This window comes from Rhamphochromis longiceps, linkage group LG10, assembly GCF_057381845.1.
Source record: "Rhamphochromis longiceps isolate RC_006_pf linkage group LG10, R_longiceps_female_GT1.1, whole genome shotgun sequence".
NCBI classification, from domain to species: Eukaryota; Metazoa; Chordata; class Actinopteri; order Cichliformes; family Cichlidae; genus Rhamphochromis; species Rhamphochromis longiceps.
In genome coordinates this window covers 27,401,023-27,420,794 of record NC_140566.1, presented here as the reverse complement: position 1 = coordinate 27,420,794, position 19,772 = coordinate 27,401,023, and the positions used below count along the sequence as shown (strand labels likewise).

Below are 19,772 nucleotides of genomic sequence, written 5' to 3'. Positions count from 1 at the left end.
ACCATCCGGCTTTCCACTTTCATCCTATTCATAGCTGCCCTCAGTTCCTCTTTACTAATGATTCACCAACATTGCTTCATATGTCCTGCTCTCACTGTCACTTGTCTGTGGTCTTGTCTAGGTGAATAGAAGAGTAGCATGGCAAATCTAAATTTAAAGGTCCACCGTTGTTTGGTGATTTTTGAACTGTGCGCTGTTGGACTCAGGCCGGATTATTTGCCCAGGGATTTTACCCATGTAATCTTGGTGGCTGTTTATGTTCCTCCCTCTGCTAACCCCACTGCTGCATTTGACATTAGCACTCTGTCATAGCCCAGTTACAGACTCAGCACCTCGGTGAGGGCAGATCCCATGAGTTGGATTTGTTTTCAACAGATTTGACACTGCAGTAAATGCCCCCCCCCCCACTGACCTACCTGTAGTTAGCCTGCAATCCACTGCCAAGCCACTCACTCTCTTTCTCTCTACACGTTGCACCATAAAATCTTGAGAAAATCCTGACACCCCTCCCACACCTATCGTTTTCGATCGTGACCAGGTTCAAAGAGAACAGAGAAGACTCCACTCAGGCAAGTCTGCTCGACCAGACAGGGTGAGTCCCCTTGTCCTCAAGGCCTGTGCCCCCAGCTTTGAGGAGTCTTTCATTAACTGTTCATGGTGAATCTGAGCCCGCAGAGTGGAAGACGTCACAGCGGCCCCCGGGATTACAGACCTGTGGCGCTGACTTTCCACGTCAGACCCTGGAAAGACTCCTCTCTGACCATTCCCAAACTATTATCAGGATCCCCTTCACAAACTGCATGCTATGTTTACTCCAGTTAACTTTGTCTTTATGTTTTATGGACAACAGATGGAAATTAGCCCTTGGCTATAATCTGGTATGTTTACATTCATGTAATTTTTTTTACATTTATGTTCATTAACATGCACTGTCCTAAATAAATTAAATTAATATTAAAATTGAATTGATGATCTGAAACATTTAAGTGTGACCAATATGCAAAAAATAAAAATAATAATCATACATATATTTTACACAAGAGTTTACATTACATTTGTCCAAGGTTCAGCAAAAGGAAGATTAATTTAATGAGCAGTAACACTGGCGGCGTTTTACAGCCCCACCTCGGTAGATGGCGCTAATGCGCGTGAATACAAATATAAATCCAAGAAGTAATGTCGGAAGAACAGCATGATGGGATATGAGAGTCCTCCGGCGGCGCGTTGCCGCCATGTCTCCTAGAGAAAAACATTTATTGCTTCTCTCTGCTCTAGGCCTAGTTATTCTCGCTTTTTATTATATTCCCACTTTTCTTTATGTGACCTTAATTCTTGCAGTTTGTTGTATTGTCTGTTATTATCATAGCGGAGAACCGCTTCCCGCCAGGTTAGGCCCGAATCCTCGGGGTGGGCTAAACGTTCCGGCCGTACTGCGGCGCTGGCTGTGGGGCTGGGAGGCGACCGGCGTCTCGGTACCCGCACGGGGGAGAGCGAAGAGCAGCGGCAACAACAGAGCCGAGCTCCGGGAATCAGAGGGACACTTAAGTCAAAGACTCGCTGAAAGCGGAGTTTATCGAAAGGAATCCTTATCAAGCGAGTCTTTTCTTTTTAGCCCCCGGGATTTTCTCATGGGGAGTTACATCGGGAAACCGGAGAGCCCAACCGCCGACTCGGGGAGGCGGAGAGCTGTGAGAAATCCCCGAGAGCAGCTCCGGGAAAAGCTGGCCAGACCCAACCACGCCGTCTATACTCCAAACAGAAGGCTTTCATTTGCTGGGTATGTTCAGGCTAAAATCAAATCAATCACATCTCGGTTTTACCGGCGTAATACAGCCCGGTCTTTTTGAATGGAGGCGGTTAAGTTGTTGGAATTCAAAAGGTTAAAGGTGCAGCTTGGCGGTTTTTAATGACTAACCTTCGAGTCGTCAGAGCGATCTCTGTAGCTCCACACAGCTATCCAAATGTGCTACACGTTACTGCAACCCTATGCGTATATATCTGTACAGGTTATGTCATGTGCAAGAGTTTCTCATTACAGTAATTTACTACTAATATAGTACCGGCATTTCCAATCTGTGAACAGTTATGACAGAAAACTTGAATTGTTGGCCATATAAATTACTTTAGTACTGAAAAGCATATTTAGCAGGTTTGCTGTATTGGCAATGTAGTAATGTATTTAGAAAGCATTAGACTTTTACCTGACAATCGGATTTATTTCCGCTATCGCCCCAACCATTATAGAGACTGACGAATGGTATTTAACATGAAATATCAGAGACAGGAACAAAAGTTCACGTTTTCTGTAATATTAGTGAGTATTATATGTTTGGGTTTTCCCAGAAAAATCTATTATGGCCATTTGTGGGATTACGAAAAGCAGACTTTCAGACCCTTCATTTTGCCTTGGCCTCTAATTGTTCTGTCCTGCAGGGAGACACCGGGAGCAGCGAGCAGGTTCACCATCACACCCCAGCGCCACTACCCCCTGCAGCAGCCGGGTGTCTCGTCAGTGGGAATCCTTCCTCCCGTCAAATGGGACGGTTTCAGAAAGAAAAACATCCTCAGCCCTCGCAATTCCCCGGCTGCCCTCAGCCCTGTCACAGTGAAGATCGCCAGGCCTGACCACAGCTCCCCCAGGTCTCTGTGCGATCTATGCATTACAGTGTTTCAGTCTAGATCATCAGCTTGAGTCAGATCTCTTTAAACTCTAACATAACCTGTTTTAAGAGATTAATGTCAAAACCCTTTTGATAAAACTTTTGTAATGGCTGTTTACCTTTCTTTTGTTTCAGCATGGACCATTTGAGTTATGCCGTTCTCCCCAGAGCGCCTGCCGATCCGTGCTCCAGAGAGAGTGTCCTCAAGGTGCTGAAGGAAAGCCGCAAGAGAGAAGTGGACGACGAGGACAGGAGCTTTACAACTGAGCAGAAAAGCAAAAGAAGGTACGAGGCAGCACATGAATGCTGACAAGCTTTATATTTTTGCCTTTTTATGTAGCTTGGTGACACTTTTTTTTTTTTTTTTTGTCTGATAGCTGTAAGGTTATTATAGTAAACTAAAAGTAGGTATAAAAACATTTCAACTGAAATAAATTAAAAAAATAGACTGGAAAAAAAAGGACTTCCTATACTCGCACAGCAAACCTAAGACATAAAAAGTATCATGTGTTTTGTTTAAACCTTCTTGGTCTGTAGGTAATGCATAGTGTGGTTATTAGCAAGGCTACAGAAAAACAGCCTGTTGATGCTTTTAGTTGTCTCGGTCTCTTAGCTTTACGGACAGCTGCAAACAGAATGGATGAATAGCTTTTTCCTATTAACACCATTTCCCAGTCCATTTGTGGTGCACTTGGAAAGCTCACTCTTCTAATGTAATGTTCCAACAAAATATACACTCCCACATGGGGCCTTGCATTCTTATGAATGCATATAACATCTGCATTATAATGCTGTATTCATTTCTTCCCTTTTTCCCCCAGTAATTTGAATAGATACAGATCACACGTACAAATGTGGCCTTAAAGTCTTCTATAAATACATTACCGAAGCTCAAATGCAGTTTTGAGTTACTGGATGCCAAGAAAATTGGAAATATCACTAACACTTAACACAGCACATTTTACATAGGTTTTCTCTAGGGCTGGGCTATATCATACCGTTCACGGTAATACCGGTGTAATTTTGGGCAACGATAGGAAAATGAAATATCACGATAGAATATGGGTAAAACACGCGTGCGTAGTGCCTTTGTTTACATACGCACAACGGCGACGAGGCAGAATGAGAAGAGCGAAAGTGGATCGTTGAATGAAACGGATGAACCAGAATTGGTTTGTAAAAATGCTGCAACCTTAGTGGTGTGGAACTGGTTTAGCTTTCGTCCGTCAGATACACAACAAAGCACTATTTTTGGTAGAGCATGTTAGCGGGCCGTCGTCATCACCGTGTTGTTTGGAAAATACGGCACACTTAAAATCAATCCTTTGATTTTTCTGAAAATCGACAGTGCCCCTTATAATCCCGTGTGCCTTGTGTATGAATTCTGGTTGTGTTTACTGACCTCGAAACGATTTTATGTCGTACACGGCGCTCGAAAATCTGTCAAATGTTTTAGTACGACTAAGCTACGAACCCGCACCGCTTGATTGATTGTCGGAGCATTACGGCTATGTTAGGCAGGCGCCTCGCGGAGTGATACGTACTGTGCTTCAACATAATATTACCGTATTGTGTGTGTATAACCTCTTTTTAAGTTTTGTGGATATTATACATGGTTATGCTGATGATATGTCGGCCAGTTTCCACTGGAAATGCCTTTTGATTAAACTGTCAGCAAGGAATTTGCACTGTTACATTTTTATTAAACTTTAATGCACATAAAAAACAGCTGCTTGTTTAAGTGAAAATACATTGATGGGTTTTTTGCACTAATAAAGTTGTGGAATTGTAAAGTATTTTGTCTAGTGTCAATTATATCATCAGTTATATCGTTATCGCAAATTTTCAAATGTATATCGTGATAAATATTTTTGGTCATATCGCCCTGCTCTAGTTTTCTCTATTGTTATATTTCAAAATAATAAATGGTTGTTGGTTTTTTCCATTTTATTTTTTAATTAATTTTTTACTTCCTAAGACGTAATGACAGCGGTGGAAGTGCACACTCTGCTTTTGAACCCCTTTTGCCCAATGGCACGCCGTCACAGCTGGTTCCTAAGTAAGTTAAACTTTTCATACAGTTAGATCATGTCTTATGAAAGCCTGTGGTGCAGGGTGAAGTATAGTGTGGTGCTACCTGTGCATTAAGAGAAATACTTTCCTTTTCCCAGGCCAGGAAGTCTGAAAAGAGGGATGACCTCACTGACTGAGGAGTCCATTATGAAGAGGTCTCGGACATCCTCAATCAGCTCTGGCAGTGGAGCTCATGCTCCAAGAGGAACCCCGGGCACCAGGAGAAATGCCATCCAGAGTTCCTACAGCTCTTCATTGGGTCTCAACCAGGTAACTCTTCTCTGCTGCATTAAAGGACGCACAGGATTCTAGAGGAAACAGTGGAGCTATGACACTCTAAATCTTGTTTTCCCTTCACAGTGGAAGAAGCCGTCAGCACCCAGCTCCCCTCTGTCCAGCCCTGGATCATCTCGCTGTCAGACTCCAGAGGGCATCTCAAAAAGACCCAGGTGTGTCTCTGTTAGGCTTCTGATCAGTTGTTGACATTTAATCCAGTATTGCGGATTGTAACCTTAAGTTTCATTTCCAGAGAGGACGACACGCAGTCTCCCAGCTCAGCATCCTCTGCAAAGTCAGATCACACGTCTATGGACAACACACTTGTCTCTTGTGAGTGTCATACCTTGAGTAGCTGTGTTGTGTAGGGATTCATCTGTCCTAGAAATGCAGCTCTGTGCAGCAGATTATTTAGATTTATGCAACACTGACTGAAAAGTTCTACTACTAATTAAAAATCCATAGAGCTAATTTGCTGGGAAGTGATCATAGGTAATGCTAGTTAGACTTTATTTACACAAAGTCATTCCTTATCCCAGAAATTCATTCACTTGTACCCTAAAGACCCATTTTCCAGCATGGGGTTTATCTTAGTGGCCCTCTACTGTTAAGTTAACTCTTAAGACTGTTGAAGAATATTATCAGAGTTTTCAAATGGGACTCAAACTCATGCGTTTGAACATTATCATTGCAATTGTGCTTAATTCAGATTGCTTCTTTACTTTTAGAGAAATTGATTAGCCAGTTTGACCCCTCATTACTCGGTTTAAGAAAATGGTTTCCAGAAACATCCCAAGAAAGGCTGTTGGTTTTTTTTTTGGTTTTTTTTGTTTTTGTTTTTTTTCTTCTTGTGGCAAATGTTCATTCATTCAGTGGGTCTGAATGAACGAACAACAAGTTGGGATTTGTGCAGTGTTCAATCCGTGTGCCCCAAAAATTTAACATGAATGCAGTTGACTTAAAAGAAAAAAACCTTCAGAGACATTAAATTGCTTTCTATTTATTGTGCCTTGTATGATGATGTTCCAGTCAAACTGGCTCCATTGCCCAAGGTCCAACTCAATACTTCGTCAGACTCTGGTGGTAGTGGGAAAAGAAAAAGGAAGATTCAACTGGTGTCCAGCAACCGGGATGATCACATTTCTCTGGTAAGGATTACTGCAGTCTCATTAGAAACCTCTGTTCTCATGCTTAGCCATTACAGTGCTTTTAGTCTCTCCTTGTGCTTCCTTGCAGCCCCCACCTCCTGAACTGGGTTATACAGTTACTGTTAAAGATCTAGATGAGGAGAAAAAGGCTGGTATAAGTAAGATACAGAAGGTCCTGGAGACACCTGGTAAGTTGCATTCAGTTCAATCTGTTAACCCTTCATTCACATGTAAAGATTTAAACACCAGAAAAAATATTTATAGAATAGAAAAGAATAAACCTTTATTATCCCACGGATGAGAAATTTTGTTGTTACACAGCTCTTATAGTAAGGGGAATATAAAACAAAGACACAAAGTGGTCGTTTATACATAAGCAACTGAAGTCCGCATATACAGGTAACAATGTACAGAAATGTGTATAGAAAAATCGCATGGAGATATGTATAAAATGTACATAAAATATATCTATATTACTATAGAGCCATTGTGAAAGAAGTCAATCTACATAAATGTGTTTCAACCAAAATGGAGGAAAAAGCCCTAGCATGTCTGTGACCCTCTTCTTTCTTTTAGCTCCAGAGCCTGAGAAGACTGTCTCCCCCTCAGCCACCACTTCCACCCTGCCTGCCCCCTCTGCTGGCTCTACTGCTACTGCTACAACTTCCACCACAACCTTGAGCAGCCTTCTGGCAGCTCCCTTGCCCACATCTAGCTCTGCCACCCCAGTCATTAACCTGGATCCCAATCCAGTGAGCAGTGCCGGTACAGTGCCTGCAGCCCCCAACCCACTGCTGGAGGCTTTGAAGAAAGCTAGTGCTCCTTCTCCCACATCCGCTACCAGTGCAAGTTCAGGTACAACTGCTCTTCACTTGATTTAATTTTGACTACCTTTAATTTCTTTGTTCTGTACACTCATGTTTTTTTCCTCCCAATGTGCCCTTAGTGTCTGTATCAACCACACCCGCACAACCCAGTGTTTCAATCCTAAAGGCATCAACAACAGTGGCTTCCCCACAAATCCCTGCAGTCTCCCAGTCCTCCTCTGCGTCTGTGCAGCAGTCCTCCGCCTTTGCTCAGGTCCTGCTGGGTCAGGTCTCCCAGGCTGCCAGCAGCACCCCACCTATGGCAAGCCTATTTGGGGTGGCTAGTCAGGTCAGCGCCTCCTCTGCTTCCTCAACATCTAACTCAACTGCTGTTACTGCAGCCCCAGCCAGCAGCTCTGCATCAGTCAGTAACACCAACCCACTAATGGCTTCAGGCTTTAAGCCCATCTTTGCTGTAACCGCCACCACCACTTCAGCTACATCAGCTTCAGAAAGCAAACCACCTGTCCAGAATTTCAAACCCATCTTTGGAGATGCCACTGCGGCTACTGGCTTTGGACAGCCTCCATCCCTTGCAAGTGCAAAGGCAGCCTCTACAATTTCAAGCACAACCAGTACAGCCTCAGTATTTGGTGGATCAACAAGCAGCAACACAGCTGGCCCATCTCTGTTTTCTGGCTCAACCACCACAGCTGGCACATCCACAGGCTCCCTTCCCACTTCACAGCCTGCTCCACAGCCAGCTATGAAATCCCTATTTGGAAACTGGAACACAACATCTACAACAAGTACCACCAACTCAGCTTTGAATCAGGCTCAGAATGCTGTCGGCACAATTCAGTTTGGAACTGCTACCACTACTACAGCAGCAGCCACGGCCCCAGCTCCAGGACCTGCTACTGCTTCAACCACAACCTCCAGCCAGGGTACCTTTGCATTTGGTGCCACACAGCCAGATGCTCAGGCTGCCAGCCAGAAAGTATTTACATTTGGCCAGACAGCACCCAATCAGAACACAACCACTGCTTCATTTGGAGGCTTTGCCATGGGCAACACAGTTTCCACTGCTGCTCCTGCTACCACACAGTCAACCTGCAACTTTGGAAAGTCATCTTTTGAAGCCCCAGCAGCTCAGACAACCTTTGGCTCCACAGCAGCAGCGCCAAAGCCATTCACTTTTGGAGGCAGCGGAGCGTCATCCACACCTGCTTCTAACCCTGCCCCAGCTCCTTTCAACTTTGGGGCAACTCCTACCACCACAGCAGCCACTTTTGGTACCCCAGCTAAACCAGCATTTGGAGCCAGCACTGCTGGTTTTGCTTTCGGTGGCACTGCCGCTCCCTCAGCTGCACCCTCAGCTCCACCAAGTTTCGGTGCAGCAACCCAGGCTCAGAGCTCCTCCACACCCACCTTCGGATTTGGCAGTGCAGCTCCTCAGCCGGCTCCCTCTGGACCAGCTCAGCCAGCATCCGGTGGATTTAACTTTGGCTCTGGAATGCCGTGCCCTCAGTTTGGAACACCAGTTTCCAATAATCCTGCACCACAGATGGGAAGCTTCAACTTTGGGGCTGCTGCTACAGACAAACCAGCTTTTGGTAAGGAATTAAGACTGTTGTTGTTTTGCTTGTTTATGTCTTAAGCCCACCTGTAGAGCGGTTCAAGCAATGAATGTAATGTTGGCTAGCTATTTCTTTTGGCTGTTCCCTTGCTTGAAAGGGTTTTTATCACACCAGACATTTGATTTGGCACAGATTTTACTCCGGGTGACCTTTTTGTGTCTCCTCCTGGTCTCAAGTCAGGGATCTTTCTCGTGTTAGGCAAAGATGTTAACCACTACACTAATTTTGTCTGTTGCGAATATCTTAAAATAATTTTAGTTTTGATTACCAGTAAATGATAGTAAATTAATTGAAATGATTGGTATGTGAAACATAACCAGTAGTTGAATTAACGGGTCTCAGTAGTGGGGAGGGTGGGCTGCATTTTTGTTTGTTTACATCGCTGTATGGTTGCACTTATGTGTGAGTGCTGGTTTCCTACTGTGCCACACACTGACAGAAAGATTTCTGTGGTTAGGTTACTATGTTGGTCTATCAGAGTTTTAGGTGTTGGGTGTTTGAAGTTGCATGCTGTTTTCCCTGCAGGAACGTCAACACCATCTTTTGGCCAGAGTGCTGCTGGAGGTCCAATTCCCTTTGGAAGTCCTGGAACTCCACTCCAAGGCTTCAATGCTGTTCAGTTTGGTGAGGCATCAATTTTCTTTTTCTTTTTTTCTTTCTTTTTTTTTTTTTTTAGAGGTGATGCCCAGCTGGGGCTTTAGTAGGGATGTGTGGCTAGATGTTTAAACGATGGTTGCTCTCAAGGAGCTGTAACCCAGTGATTTAAACAAATTAGTCTTCTGATTTTATTTAGTGAGAGTGCAGCACCATCACAAAGTTTTATTGATAAATTTGTTAAATTACTCTATACCTCTTCTGTTGGTAATAGGATGCTACACTGTAGCATTATGCATTGCAATGTAGTGGGATTTAGCCTGTTTATCTACTGCTGTGAGGCCGAAGTGGAAACACATGGGTTCTGTTATTAAAGGTGGGCTTGAGGCAAGCTTATGGGAATTTTTATTGGAGCCAAATACTTAAAAGCATGTTGCCTCACTATAAGAATTCCTTGTCAGACCTGATATTGATCCTAATTTAGATGAAATTAAGAGGCAGTTTTGAAGTTTGAAAATTTGATGCCACTGTTAAGAACTGGATACTTTGTAGCAGAAATTGTTACATATCCATATATTTTTTATTTTGTTTAGGATCTCCAGCAACTCCTTCCTTCTCAATCGGAGCTGGATCGAAAACATCCGGAGCACGGCAGAGGCTGCAGGCGAGGCGACAACACAACAGGAAGAAGTAGCCTGCCACGTCGTTCCAACAACGCATTCGGAAGGACTCCAGCTGTTGCTGCTATGGCTAACCTGGCTAACATTGCTCTGTTCTAAGCCCAACATCCCACCCCATCAGGCTACCACCATGCCCTCTGCTTCCTCCCTCTCCTCCTCCAGTGGGTTGTGCTGGCCCGAAGTTTGCAGACGAGTTAGATAGAGCACATTAGCCTACTGAGTCCATGACCCAGTGAGGGAATGCAGCAGTAAGGAGAGAGAAACCACAATTATGTACTATACTTGAAAGAGAAAAGACTATTTGATAGATGCTGAACATAAGCATATCCAAAGTTCTTTTTCCTTTTACCATACACGGACACTCCCATTGGTTCGTCTTAAGGAGAAAGTTGAGTCGAGCTAAAGGTGGAGCTGCGGCTCAGACATTTATTTTTTTACGTGAAACGCTCGCTGGTTTGTATGTTACCTGGATATTTGAATACATTCTCTGACTGAGTCTGAATGGGATGAAATGCACAGTCAATTCAGATAAGGTACACAACACTGCAGTGTAAATGTAAAGTTTGCATTTAAATTATTTTTTTAATTGGCTCTCTGACCCTGTAAATGAATAATGTGTTTCTGCACTTAAAAGGGTGACTTAGTAAATGTCTTAACGTAGTTTGTGCAGACCCTTGTGTTCTTGTTTCGTACTCTTTGTCATTGCAAGCATTCCCAGAGTCCTCCTGTGGATGGCCTTTTTTGATAGTGATTGCCAACTGATTGAATTAGCAGGTCAGTATGTGAGTAGGATGAGTACTCGACTAGCGCTGACAAACCAAAGCCAACTCTTCAGCTTGTTCCCTGTGAAAAGAATCTTGAGATGAGAGTGTGCTTGTGTGTGTGTTTGTTGTGCCAGACTACCTCTCTTTGCGCCCAGGCACTGAATCCTTGTTAATTCACTGAAACGTAACAAATCTGCTAGAATCAGTTACATTTTACCTTCAGCCTACCTGCTGTTAATGCACATGTAACTGTGATAAATGGTGAGTTTTTAAATATCTGCACAGCAACACATCCCCACTTCAGAAATGTCACTGCTACCTTATGTCAGATTTACTAAAATTACAGTCTGTTCTATTGGATCTCTCACAGCGATACAGGGATTTTTTTTGTTTCGTTTTTGTTTTTATTATTATTTTTGTTTTTGAGCATGCAGCAAACATGGACAGTAAAGCAGTTGATGTCAGCTGTTTTATTCAAATGATCTCTGTTCTCAGTAATAATCACCTCTTATTGTGAAAAGTGAGCCGTTACCAGTTGGGTTTTGTGTTTGTTTTTTTTGGGGGGGGGTCTGTCTTTGTTTCTTCTTTTTTCTTCTTTTTTTTTTTTTTTAAATTTTTTTTATTTGGATGGTCAAATTTGAATAAATAAAAATGTGAGTTGTGGATGTTCCACATTAAACCTTTAAAGATCGCCAAATTTTCTTCCCAAGATGTGGAGGCTATACTTCATACTGTGTATTAGCAGTATGCTGTTTTTGTAGTGGATATACAAGTATTGCTTAGTAATGTTGCAGGAAGTTAAAGAGGACCTGTTATGATTGTTCTTATTTTCTGTCATGTATATACTGTTACAATAGTGGATCCTCGTATTAAACTTGGCCAGAGTTTTGAGTAATTTGTTCACTTTATGAACAAGTAAACCCTGTCAGGCGTCAAACTTCTCCAAACGCACAGTTTCTGATAGTTTTTTTTTTTTTCTTCTTCTTCTACTACTTCTGGTTGTATGATGTTTATGAGAGGAGTAATCCTTAACACCTCTCTTTGTGAGGGGCATCCAATCAGAAGAGCCCCTTAAAGAGGGGTTTGCTACACATGGTGGATGAACAGCAGAGCAAGAAGGGAAAGTGATTCTTTATGGAGTCTGGATTTTTTTTTTTCTCCAAGCTTCTGTGGGTTTCTCTTCTGAATTCGGGTTTCTCCCCTGCCAAAAACATGAAACACATTGGAAAAATGCTTTGTTAATGACATGCTGCTTACAGAACAAGAATGTCAAGAATTAATATCCAACATACTCTGAGAGATCTAAGTAGTGTTTTACTGGGCACTGTGTCTACGAGTTAGTCCCAATAAATTTAAGTGATTTAATTTCAAGAAAGCTGGAGTTGAAATCAGATTCAATATAACGTTAGACTAGATATAAGTCCAAACTTCTTTTTCTTCTCAGAAAATAATCACACTGCGTTTTAAAGCATATTTGGAAGTATTACCACTTGCCACGGAACAGTAAATGGCTACTTTCCTGAAGAATACATGCTTTTACTTTAAATATTTCAGGTATACTTGATGCAAATATCTAAATCACATTTATTTAGGCTTGTAGACATGGTCAAAATGAAGTTCAACTCAGCATGGGGATGGGTAATTTAAGAAACTTTGAAAGGTGAAAATGCCTGACAACTTTGAACTGATCCAAAAACTCATTTAATTACTTGTTACAAACACAGGAATGCAGAGGAGCATCTCTGAATGCACAGCATGTTAAACCTTGAAGTAGGTGAGCTAAAGCAGCAGACACCCCACAATCAGTGCCACTCCTGTCAGCTCAGAAAAGGACACAGGATACTCTTCACGCGGGATCGCAGAAAACGGACAGTAAAAAACTGGAAAAAAATTTGCCTGGTCTGGTGAGTCTTGATTTTTACAGAAATACTCAGATGGTAGGATATAAATTTTGGTGTAAACATCGTGGAAGCATGGCTCCAACCTTTTTCCTGAAAAGTTTTCAAACATTCCACACACGCCAGTCCGCTAGGTGGCATTAGAGACGATTTGATACCCGGATTGTGCTGCATTCATGACTACACGCAGAACAGGAAATGTGAAAATTGTGGCAGTTACGATAGGTAACGCCATTAAAACTAAGAAAAAAACGAAAACGAATAATCTAAGAGATTAAGTTGTCTTTTAACGTCATGTTAAAATCATGCAAGCCAAACTGAATGGAAACGGAATGTTTATACATTTAAAATAAACTGTATATGTTTCACGGAAATGTTTGGGGACGGGGGATTCTCGTATTTACTATTTGCAGTCGTAAACTGAACGCAGCCTTAGATGAAGCGTGCTATTAGGACGCACGCGCGGTGCCCCAGTCGTGCGGGGTTAGTTTAGGAGACGTTAGCGTTGCAAAATACGTGGCAGAAGGGTGTCAACATGGAGATAGCTGCTCTGGCCGCGTTAACTTTGTTACTGGGTGCACTGGTTATTCTGGTTGCGTTAGCGGTGGGCAGACGGAAAGAAGAAATAAGAGAGGAAACGGAGCAGGCAGCGGAGTTTGCCGGTAAGAGCCACTCAGGCTAACGTAACTCTAGCTAGCTGGAGAAGGGGGAGACTGTGGAGAAGGCGGCAAGTCAGTCATACTGCATTCATTCATTCATTCATTCATTCATTCATTCATTCATTCATTCACTCACTCACTTACTCAGTAATCGATTCATTCAACAAAAGAGCTCCGTGCCAACGATATTAACACGAACTCAGAGCTAGAAGTACAAGCTACGGTAACTTTTGAGTGGCTGTCACTGTCACATTAACAGACCAATGGGTGCACTGCTTTCTGTCGAGTCACTGCCTGTTTTTTAACGCTTCATTGATGACAAAGGTTCAAATCGGTATCTGTAGCACGTAACATTAGTTAATGACAACACTCCTGTACATGTAAATGGTAAATGGCTTGTATTTGTATAGCGCTTTACTTAGTCCCTAAGGACCCCAAAGCGCTTTACAGCGTAAAGTAGAATAGCTCACTGTATAAAGATAGTACTTAAAAGTTATAAAACAGAGGAAGGTTAGCACATTCATCTGATGTTGAGTCTGTTTAACTATGTTTGAAGAAGAATTTACATTAAATTAAATTTTGGACTAATAAAGACGTAGTTAGACTATTATTTTTTCTCCAGGTAATAGGATTTATAATTGAATAATAATACAGTAATAATCCTGGGCATAATTTTTATAACCTTGGAGTTAATCACTTTAATAGTAACTTATTATAGTTTTGTGTTGTCTAAATAGGTTTTGTTTGTGTTTCATTTTGAATTTTGTTTTTCTTTTGAGGATAGTTTGAGTTATTTTGGATGTTTTAGTTTAGATTTTTATCCATCACATCCATCCATTTTCTTCCACTTATCCCAGACAGGTTGCCACTCTGTTGCTGGGTTAATTTAGAGACCGACAACTGCCCATACTCACATTTACACCTATGGCCAATTAAGAGTCACCAGTTAACCTAATGTGTATGTCTTTATACTAAAGGAGGAAGTTAAGTAATTCGTTTTTAAAAAAAAATTATTTTGGTTACTTTTTCATTTTCTTAGTTTTCAGTCGTATAGCTTATTTCCACAATTTTCTTGGCTTTTAATTTAATTTTAGTTCACTATAATAATCATGCTGAGAGTGTTTTTCCACATTCTGTTAACATTGCATGCAGTGAATAGAAAACCTCCCAGAGCTAATTCCCTGATTTCCAGAGTTTGTTTGTTTTTTTTTTTTTTGGGGGGGTTGTCATGATACCAAGGATTGGAAAATTACACATCAATTATCTTTTAGCTGTTTGTTAATGCTTCATAACACCCAGATCATGTTCAGAAATAGCATAACCAATGGTTTATTCTAAAATGAAATGTGTGGAAATAAAACTTTTTTTTATGTTCTTAGCCTTTTCCTTATGACTGGGCTTTGACATACATGCTAATGTGCAGGCTTGTTGAAGAAGATCCATAAACAAGAGCTTTCCATCAATGATTTTTCCCCAGAGATAACGGATTCATAGCAGCTCACAAGAGTACATTGTTATTGTTAGACTGCTTATTAAAGTTAGATACACTTATATTGTTAGTAAAATTACAGAAGACCAACCACACAAACCACACAACTTAATTAAATAATGATAATAGAAAAACTTATAATAAAAAGTAAAGAAATAAAATGGAAACCTAAAAAACAAAATGAGTACGTGTATTTTGTTTATATTTATGTTAGAAATTGTGCAAAATTACAAATTCTATATGATATGTTATTATCTATATAATGCTAAACATATAGCATTATAAATGGACTGGTTCTGTTTTGTAAGTGCTTTGTACTACAAGACTTATTAACACAAGCACTTTTTTCCTGTGCCTAACTACTTACTACCTAATATTTATGCTCTATGAGCCCATTGGAGAGCAACTTGGGGTTCACTATCTTCCCCAAGGATACTTTGGCATGCAGACTGAGGCAGCCAGTGATCAAAGCAGCAAAGCTCCAATTAGTAGAACTGCTTATTCTCCTGATATACAGCCATCTGAGTAATAGTTTGTATATATCCTTTTAAAATAGTCTTAGTGGGCATCAATGGTCATGTTTTTCCTGTGTGTCTTCCAGCTGAAGCCAGTGCTGTGAAGGGTTCCCAATCCAAGAAGCAGAAGCAGGAGAAGCAGCGTGGCCGCAAGGATAAACCTACACAACACACTTTCAGCCATCCGCTGCTGGCAGCCTCTCTGAAGGTAAACTGAAACAATCATCAAACACACACATTGTAAAAGCCTCAGAGGACAAGGAAGAGTTTTCATAAGAGACCGGAGTTTGGTTTGTTTTAAGTCACTGTAGGTTATGCGAGTTAAAAGCCTTGCTTTTGTTTTGGTCTAGATGCCGCTCAGCTCAGTGAGCTGTTCTGAAATAATTTAACAAGGTTTCACTTGCACCCTCTCCATAGCCATTTTTCAGCATGTGTGTACTTGTTTCCATGTGCCTTTTAGGGCCACAGTGGAAATGTGACGTGCCTCGATTTTAGCAGTAACGGGAAGTACCTGGCGTCCTGTGCTGACGACCGCACTGTTCGGATCTGGAGCACCAAGGACTTCCTGGACCGCGAGCACAAGTGTCTGAGAGCCAATGTGGAGCTGGATCACGCTACGCTGGTCCGGTTTAGCCCTGACTCCAGGTCTTTAACTACACTTACTGACATAAAGCATTTCTTCTCTTTCCTAAGGAAAGTGAATTGTACACAAGAGCTAGTGTAAGTTTAACATAAACCAGGTCAAAGAGGTTTAGAAAAGACTTGTGAAGTAACTTGTTTGATGATCTGAAACATGTAAGCATGTAAAATATGAAGAAAAGTAATCAGTAAGTGGACCAATACCTTTTCAAAGTATTATACACAACCAGAGTTATGGTGAGGTAATCTTCAGAAAATCTTCACTGATTTTCTCCTTTTCTCTACAGGGCGTTTATCACCTGGTTGGCCAACGGAGACTGCATACGAATCTTCAAAATGACAAAGAAGGATGACGGCTCCATGAGCTTCAAAGCTGCTCCCGAGGACTTCCCACAGAAGCACAAGGCCACCATCCTCAACATTGGCATCGCAGAGACAGGTACAGAATGCCGAAATAACTTAAAAGTTTTTACTTATAGTATCGGCTAGTAACGCAGTTAACACAGCTGGGTTTGTTTTTATCACCAGCTGGGTTTTTGAAAGTGTGTGAAACCATTTGTGGTTTAGTATTTAACAATCAGTAAATTCATTTCAATGTTTCTTTTATTCATCTGCTCCATCTCTCTGATTATTTGTCCAGTCTTTGGGTTAGTCAGCCTCTTGACAGCCTAACTGTTTTAAGAAAAAAATCGACCCACCAACAAGCAACAAAAGTTGACTCTAGTTTCACATGAGAAGAAAGCTGTCAAAAAAGGGAATATCTGTTAAAACCTTATTTATTGATTTATTGATTTATTGATTTTTCAGTATTTGTCACCAGTTTATGGGGCTGATATTGTGTTTCTCACCCACAGGCAAGTTTATCATGAGTGCCTCCACCGACACCTGTATCAACATCTGGGACCTGAAAGGAGAGGTGCTGGCCTCTATCAACACGAACCAGATAACCAATTCTTATGCTGCCATCTCCCCGTGTGGCAGGTCAGTCCCACTCCTTATTTACTGCACAGCTTACACTTGAAAGCTTAGAAATGATATACATCTACTCTGTAAGTTTATTGTTTTACTGTTTCATGACATTAAAACAGAAAAAGTGTCTATAAGCGATGTTTTACAGTAAGAGCTGTAGGTTCTTCTGCTTTAAACTGTTGTTGAGAAAAGTAAAGGTCTGAAAAGTAATTTTCCCACATGTAAGATGATTTCTTCATATTGTTTTTACTTTTAAATTCCATTCAGTAAAATAAAAATCGAAATAAAAATAAGTGTTTGAATTGCGTGTCACTCTTTGGGAGCTCTGATCCTGCTTCATCTATTCGCTCAGGTTTGTCGCGTCCTGCGGCTTCACTCCTGATGTGAAGGTGTGGGAGGTTTGCTTCGGCAAAGGAGGAGACTTCAGAGAGGTGGTGCGAGCCTTTGACCTGAAGGGCCACTCTGCTGGAGTCCACGCATTTGCCTTTTCCAACGACTCTCGCAGGTAATACGCTGCAATATTTGAGATGGAAAATAAATGGTTGTTTATAAGCTGAGACAACATAAAATGGCATATAAACGTTAAGGTGAGAGTAAAGAAGCCTGCTGTGTTAAGCAGTAATACTTTCTTTTCATTTTTCAGGATGGTGAGCGTCTCCAAAGACGGCACGTGGAAGCTATGGAACACGGACGTGGAGTACAAAAAGCAGCAGGATCCCTACCTCCTGAAAACCGTTCCCTGCAGCTCGTCTGAAGGCAGCCGGGTGGCCTTGTCTCCAGACGGCCGGGTGGTGGCCGTCAGCGATGGCTGCAACGTGGCCATGTACGATGCTGCCAGCGGAAAGCTGGAGGAGGAGATGCACGGCGTCCACAGCATGGAGATCACGGACCTTAGGTTTGACATTAACGGACGCTTCTTGGTGTGCAGTGGCGACAAGGCTATCCGAGTGTTTCACAATGCTCCGGGCTACCGGGCTGCCATCAAAGACATGCAGGACATGCTGAGGAAGGCTCAGAACGAGGCCATGAAGCAGAGACTGCAGCAGCAGATCAAAGAGGCTCAGAGTGCCCTGGACGCTGTGCTCGCTGCCCCCTCCAACTAAACAGAAATAACAGGAAATCACACTCTGAATGTGACAGTGTCAGACTCTGCTAATCATTTGTTTGCATAGTCACCTCTGCCTCTTAATGATCTGGACTGTGAAGATGAGATTTGCATGCAGTTTAATAAAAGGTATCTTTTTATGGAAGTGCTTCGTTTGATTTGAGACATTTGGACTTCTGAGTGTGATGTGCTGTGATTGTGTTTGATTTGTCATAGTTTGTGAAATTGGTCTCATAGTTCTTCAGAGTCACTATGTGGAAAAAGGAACAGATTAACAGTCCCTTTAACATCTAATGGCCACTGTCGGTTTGGGTGCTTCATTTCCAAGTCCAGGTGTTGTCTGTGCTGACTCACTGTGAAACTTTGAACACAAACTAATGTTAATGTCCACCTTTGCTTTTCCTACTGTGGTAGGTCAAAATTTCTGCTGTGAAAAAAGTTAAAAGTGTAATATTTTCCCAGAGGGTGGCGCTGCAGTAAAATTCCTTTTCTGCTTATTACAGCCAAAGTAAATCTTTGGAAATCTCCTCTTTGAAATCCTTAAAGCTTTATCTAATGGCATTGCTATTGAGAGTTAAAAATTAGGCCTCAGTTGACACCTGTGCACTCTCACATGGGTGTACAATTCAGTGCAAATACCATAAGAGGATTTGACTTCAGAGCAGAACGTAAATTGTGAGGTGCCTTTTAAGTACAACTAACTGAAAGAAGTGTGAGCAAGATGTCCGGCATCTTGAAAACACAGGTGAAACCACCTCTTCGGATCTGTCAGAGTGATAAAAATAACCTTCAAAGTCACTGAAACTGGGGAAGAAAAACTAGCTTATTCCTCAGTCCATCCTAGCAGCCCACTGAAGGTGTATTTGATCCTCACAAACAGAGTTGTAGCGGGGAAGTCTGGAGCGTCCTATAATCCCCAGAAAGTTAAAGCATATCAAAATAATCCTCAGGATTTGCAGAATTTGTAACTTGTTTTGAATAAAGGCATATATTTGATTACAGTGTGCTTGTGTATGAGGATTTGGGTATAAAATAAGGCCTTAAGTATCTTAATTCAATTGTGCAGTCTGGATTAATTTTTGTAGCTTTAATAGAAGACATTCTGAATCTCTGTGCCCTTTTTGGTATTTTTTTAAGACTGTCAGAATGAATATTTTGTAAAACAACACCAAAAAAATAAATAATATTCCCTTAAACAACATTAATCAGTTATTTTCCAGTCTTTCAGACCAAGACATGGGCCTGTTATATTAATCAGAAAAACGGGGTGATCCAGTGTAATGCGTGGCTTGAGTAGTTTATATAAAAAATTATAAGTCATTTATAGGGTGGAGAACAGATTCAGAATACTTTATTGATCCCAGAGGGAAATTGTTTTGTTACTCACACTGAAAATATAAATATGAAAGATTGAAAATATAAAGTGAATTTTTTATATTCAAACAAAGGCACACAAAGTGCAATGTTAAATTAAAATAAAATGTTCCAATTCTAGTGAAAATGTAATGGATGGACAAATCAAGGAAAATCAAATGAAAAAAGTCACCATTTATTTTAACCATTTGGATGAAATAAATCTTAAAACAAGGCTCATGGTAACAAAAACATGTTTTATGATATTAATTAAATGTAATTCAATAAATAAATGCATTGATACATTTTTATTATTTATTATTATTATTATTTGAATATGTGGCTATATATGCTCATTTTCTAACAACTCTTTTAACTATATTATATTATATTATATTATATTATATTATATTATATTATATTATATTATATATTCCCTTCTGTGACTCGCTCAATAAAGTTTTTTCTTCTTAAAAAAAAAAACATGGCTGGTGAGTTGACCCG

The 19,772-nt window shown here is 41.1% G+C and overlaps 2 protein-coding genes across 2 annotated transcripts; both read left to right on the top strand.

Moving 5' to 3' along the window:
* Nucleotides 1-1,163: 1,163 nt before the first annotated feature.
* pom121 (POM121 transmembrane nucleoporin) lies at nt 1,164-11,345 on the top strand. Its single transcript, XM_085421186.1, has 13 exons — nt 1,164-1,777; nt 2,434-2,640; nt 2,796-2,945; nt 4,639-4,719; nt 4,832-5,003; nt 5,094-5,182; nt 5,263-5,342; nt 6,039-6,157; nt 6,246-6,345; nt 6,734-7,012; nt 7,104-8,579; nt 9,129-9,227; nt 9,791-11,345. The coding sequence occupies exons 1-13, from the start codon at nt 1,203-1,205 to the stop codon at nt 9,889-9,891; spliced, it is 3,528 nt and encodes a 1,175-aa protein (XP_085277312.1). The 5' UTR covers nt 1,164-1,202; the 3' UTR covers nt 9,892-11,345.
* Nucleotides 11,346-12,988: 1,643 nt separating this feature from the next.
* tbl2 (transducin beta like 2) lies at nt 12,989-18,911 on the top strand. Its single transcript, XM_085421185.1, has 7 exons — nt 12,989-13,201; nt 15,289-15,410; nt 15,663-15,847; nt 16,129-16,280; nt 16,696-16,822; nt 17,163-17,315; nt 17,454-18,911. The coding sequence occupies exons 1-7, from the start codon at nt 13,075-13,077 to the stop codon at nt 17,911-17,913; spliced, it is 1,326 nt and encodes a 441-aa protein (XP_085277311.1). The 5' UTR covers nt 12,989-13,074; the 3' UTR covers nt 17,914-18,911.
* The last annotated feature ends 861 nt before the right edge of the window (nt 18,912-19,772 follow it).